The sequence below is a fragment of the Merops nubicus genome, unplaced genomic scaffold, assembly GCF_000691845.1.
Source record: "Merops nubicus isolate BGI_N331 unplaced genomic scaffold, ASM69184v1 scaffold41319, whole genome shotgun sequence".
Classification (NCBI taxonomy): domain Eukaryota; kingdom Metazoa; phylum Chordata; class Aves; order Coraciiformes; family Meropidae; genus Merops; species Merops nubicus.
This window is the reverse complement of record NW_008630987.1, coordinates 3578-8034: the sequence shown is the minus strand read 5'-3', so window position 1 is coordinate 8034 and position 4457 is coordinate 3578. Positions and strand designations below refer to the sequence as shown.

Below are 4457 nucleotides of genomic sequence, written 5' to 3'. Positions count from 1 at the left end.
GGTCATCACCACCATCGGTGAGTGCTGCGCCCCGCCGTCCCCGCACCCCGTCATCCCGCAGCCCTGCGTCCCCACGTCCCTGCACCCCATCGTCCCCACGTCCCTCCGTCCCTAGATCCCGACACCTCTCTGTCCCCACATCCCTCCGCCCCCACATCGCAGCACCTCTTCATCCCCACATCCTTGCAGACCCCTATAGCAGCACCTCTCCATCCCTCCATCCCTCTACCCCAGCATCTCCTCATCCCCCCACCCTCATATCACAGCAGCACTTCTCCATCCCTACATCCCTGAACCCCTGTCTGCCTCCACCCCCACACCGCTGCACCTCCACATCCTCCCACACCTCCATCTCTTCTGGGTGCTCCACACAGCTCGAGGTTGGGGGGTTGCCTGCACAGGAGAAGCAGGTCTCACTCACACAAGGCTGGGATGGCTCTTTGGGCCAGCCCCGAGCTGACCCTGTGGGACCCCCACTCGCCCTGTGGAGGGAGAAGTGATCCACAGGCAGGCTGGGGGCCACCTGGTTCCAGGAGATGCCAGGGGTGCTGGGGTGGCTGAGGCCACTAAACGTGCCAGGGAAGCACTAAACATTGTCCCAGGGAGAGAGCAGCACACGGAGCTTCTGCAGGCACCTTTGGGGCAGGCAGCTGCAGAAGTTGGCGGGGCCGTAGGAGGGCAGAGGTGGGAGCCACATCTCTCCTCTGTGCAGTGCTGTAGCCAACAAGCCAGGCTGAAGAGCTGGGCAAGAACTGTTGGCTTCTTTGCCAGCTCAAAACTCTGGATGTCTGGCTGTACGAGACCTGCTTCAGGGTGCCGGGACAGCCGCCGGCCGCTGAGCCTCGCCCTGCCTGCACAGAGCCTGCAGAGGGGCGGGAGCCAGCCAGCCCCGGGGGCAACGAGGCACATGAAACCCCCTGCGGGCACCCTTACCCCTGCCAGAGCCCAGTGCCTTGGTTTGCCTGCCTCAGTTTTGTGAGAGAATGAAACTAAGTGGAATGAGGATTGCCTTAATTCTAGGAGAGATTAGCCACGGGGGAGTTGAGCATTGCTTAATTAATCCACTTTCATTAATCCACGCACCCTGAACATGCCGTGGGAGTAGGCAGGCATGGGATCCTGTGCCAGTGTTGTTGCTCGTGCTGGGATTTCCATCAGCAGTGTGTTGGAGGCAGGGACCCTGAGGCCAATCCTGCCCTTCCACAGCCAGCAGCCACCTCCTCCTCTGTAGGACAGGGCTCAGCCCTCCCGAGGGGCTCGGCACGGGTGGAATACAGCCGGTAGCCAAAAGCATCATCCCTCGAGTCAAGGGCTGGTGGGATCAACTGTGCTGTGTTCCCAGGGGACAAGATGAGGTGGAGGGGCAGGTACCCCACAGGCCTTGCCCCGGGGGGTCCCCATGTGCCCCCATGGGGTGGGGGCTGTGGAGCTGGCAGCGCACGTGGCCGGCAAGGAGCGACGGGCTCGGCGCAGGGTTGGTGCCAGGCCCCAGCAGGAGGGCAGGATGAACAGCTTCGGCGAGGATCTCCATCATCTCCTGACAGCTTATAGCTTCATTTACATTATTGTTCCGTTGACTGTGACAAACAATTGCTACGCTTATCACATGATAAATAATTTCAGCTCAGGTGCTGTGTTTCTAAAACGCTGGCACATCAGATCTCTTTATATTGGGCTGTGCTCCAAATCACAGTTTTAACGTTAACGTAGCTGTGTTTACTCTGTCTAATTGCCTTTGCCATTTTGCAAGCATCAGTCAAATGCTCTTTCAGCAGTCTCTCAGGGTACAACAACTGTTTTTCCACTTACTGCTCTTCTGGATCATTATATTTACCTCCTCATTGCTGTCATTGTATTATCTTGTAGCCTGGGACCTGATAATTGCACTCAGTTATTAAGCTCGGGTCTGAGTGGCTGTTTTTTTTTGCCGCTGCAGTCTCATGCCTGCTCTGTACTCTGTGAAATGTGGCATACAGACATTAATTTTATCATTTTGATTGCACAGGTTTAGGAATAGACAGAGCAATTACAAACCAGTCCCTTCCTGCCTGCTTGTAGTTTGAAGCACAGCATGGTCAAGGGTGATGCCACCCTCAGCCTCCCAGCCCTGTCCCATCACAGGAGACTGGGACAGCGTGGTCCCATCCTCTGGGCTTCCCACCACTGCATGCTAACAGCTTCCCTAAGAATCCTGGATATCCACTGGCAGCAGAGAGAGGTGAAGCCACATCACAGCTTTGAACAAGACAGAAATAAAAAAGGGTGGTTTTTTCCTCCTATAGCTTCAGGCAGAGGTCACATGGTTACCTAGAAAAAGTGAAAATATAGATAGCTGTTTGCGAAAGGTCGCCCAGCAGCACGGGAAGGAGCCAGTGTGGTTCTGCAGGTGCCTTCAGATAGGAACTTTCTCACAGAAGCTCAAAAGCGAGGCTGGGATGCCTTTGGATGCTGCTGCTCCCCACGCTGCGTGACTCTTGCACTGAGTTAGTCACTCATCTGCTCGGGTCAGAGGCCACTGATTGTGCTCAGCTCACGCAGGGCAGTGAGGTGGGCGCGGGATCGCTGCGGAAGTCCAGCAGGTTGTGGTGAATTCCTCATCACGACTCACGGCATAATTGTGTCTGTCCTTGAGTCACAGCTCTGAAACTTGGAGCAAGGTGAGGAAATTAAATCACAGAAGGCGTTCAAGGAGAATCTCATCCTCCTCGAGCTCCTTGTCCCTGGGACGAGGGCTGACAGGGCTGCAGTGGCGTAAATACTTCCCTGCATTTAAAGCAGCACAAGGCCTCCTCCCCATCCGTCCAGCAGTGCTTTGGTCTGTCTTAGGGACACCGGAGTAAATCCAAAGTGGCTCTGCAGAAGTCCCCCCAGACTGAGATGCTCCTGCAGGGACTGACCCTACAGTGCAGGGGCCCTACAGCTCCTGTCCAACTGGCCACGTGGCAAGTGGTTGTGTAGCTGAGTCAAAGATGCCTGTGATACTGGAGGGCTCGGGGGACAGGAGGCAGAAGGCTTGCAGACCCCAGTCCAGCTCTAGGGCTCCTCTTGGCCTCCATGGCTTCTACAAGCTTGGGGGCCATCAGGAGGGTACCTCCCTATTTAGAGGCCAAATATGAGGTTCTGCCCAGGTGATGCCACAATGTGCCATCATTCCAGAGGATGTGGCATCCCATGGCCCCGCTATCATCACCCACAGGTCTGTTACTGATCCATTTCCCATTTTCTCCTGTTCTCCTCCTGCTCCTCTTGGCCTTGCTGGAAACCCCAGTGAGGGCTTGACACCTGCCTGTCCTCTTTCCTTTTCAGGCTATGGGCACGCTGCCCCGGGCACGGATGCTGGCAAGGTCTTCTGCATGTTCTATGCTATCCTGGGCATCCCCCTGACGCTGGTCATGTTCCAGAGCCTGGGGGAGCGCATGAACACCGTTGTGCGGCTGCTGCTCAAGAAGATCAAGAAATGTTTGGGCATGAGGACAACCAACGTCTCCATGGAGAACATGGTTCTGGTCGGCTTTCTGTCCTGCATGGGGACCCTGTGCATCGGCGCAGCTGCCTTCTCTTATTTCGAAGGCTGGACTTTCTTTCATGCCTATTACTACTGCTTCATAACCTTGACCACTATTGGCTTCGGAGACTTTGTGGCTCTGCAGAAGAACGAGGCTTTGCAAAAGAAGCCCCCATACGTGGCTTTCAGCTTCATGTACATCCTGGTGGGCCTGACCGTCATCGGCGCCTTCCTCAACCTGGTGGTGCTGCGGTTCCTGACGATGAACTCCGAGGACGAGCGGCGGGACGCTGAGGAGCGAGCCTCGCTGAGGAGAGCCCGGAACAACATCCACCTCAAGCCCAAGGAGGACAGCCGGAGCAGCAACGCCATTTTTCTGCCCGTGGAGGACAGGACGAGCCAGATGAACCTCATCCCTCTGGTCAAGGAGGACGCGGAGAGGCAGCGGCGCCAGTCGGCCCACTCGGCGGGCGCGGTCCCGTCCTTCTGCACGTGCCTGTGCTACAGAGCTCCGCTGTGCGGCAGCCCGGCGCCCTCCCACCCCGAGACCCTGAGCTGCCACAACAACCCCGTATACTACAACTCCGTGTCCTATAAACTCGACGACGGTTCTTGGCTCCTCCCCAGGGAGCACGTGGTCCTCCAGCAGCCCTCGCTGCCGGCGGCACCCCCGGCTGCGGAGGAAATCCATCTAGGGAGCGTGCCCAGCGGCACTCGGGGCTCGAGCCTCGCCGCGGTGATAAATTATGAACAGAATGTCAGATCCTTCTTACTGCGCTCGTTTCTTCTGTTCCTCTCCCCTTTCAGCTGGCTGCCGGCCCCACGCAGGGTCCGGCGGGAGCCTTTAAGCCCTGTTGAGAAATAATTAATTCCTTTTTGCAGGCACTGAAAGACATTGTTAATTTAATTTGCTTTTTCCTCCTCTCAGGTAGGTTGAAGCATTTGGGTCTGG

The 4457-nt window shown here is 56.7% G+C and overlaps 1 protein-coding gene across 1 annotated transcript; it reads left to right on the top strand.

Annotated features, from left to right (window-relative positions):
* Positions 1-4: 4 nt before the first annotated feature.
* LOC103779813 (potassium channel subfamily K member 9-like) lies at positions 5-4200 on the top strand (the record flags this gene model as incomplete). Its single annotated transcript, XM_008947459.1, is given in 3 exon segments — positions 5-17; positions 3307-4117; positions 4119-4200. Coding segments are annotated over 3 exon segments (906 nt in total), but the record flags the coding sequence as incomplete, so codon positions are not given.
* Positions 4201-4457: the final 257 nt, after the last annotated feature.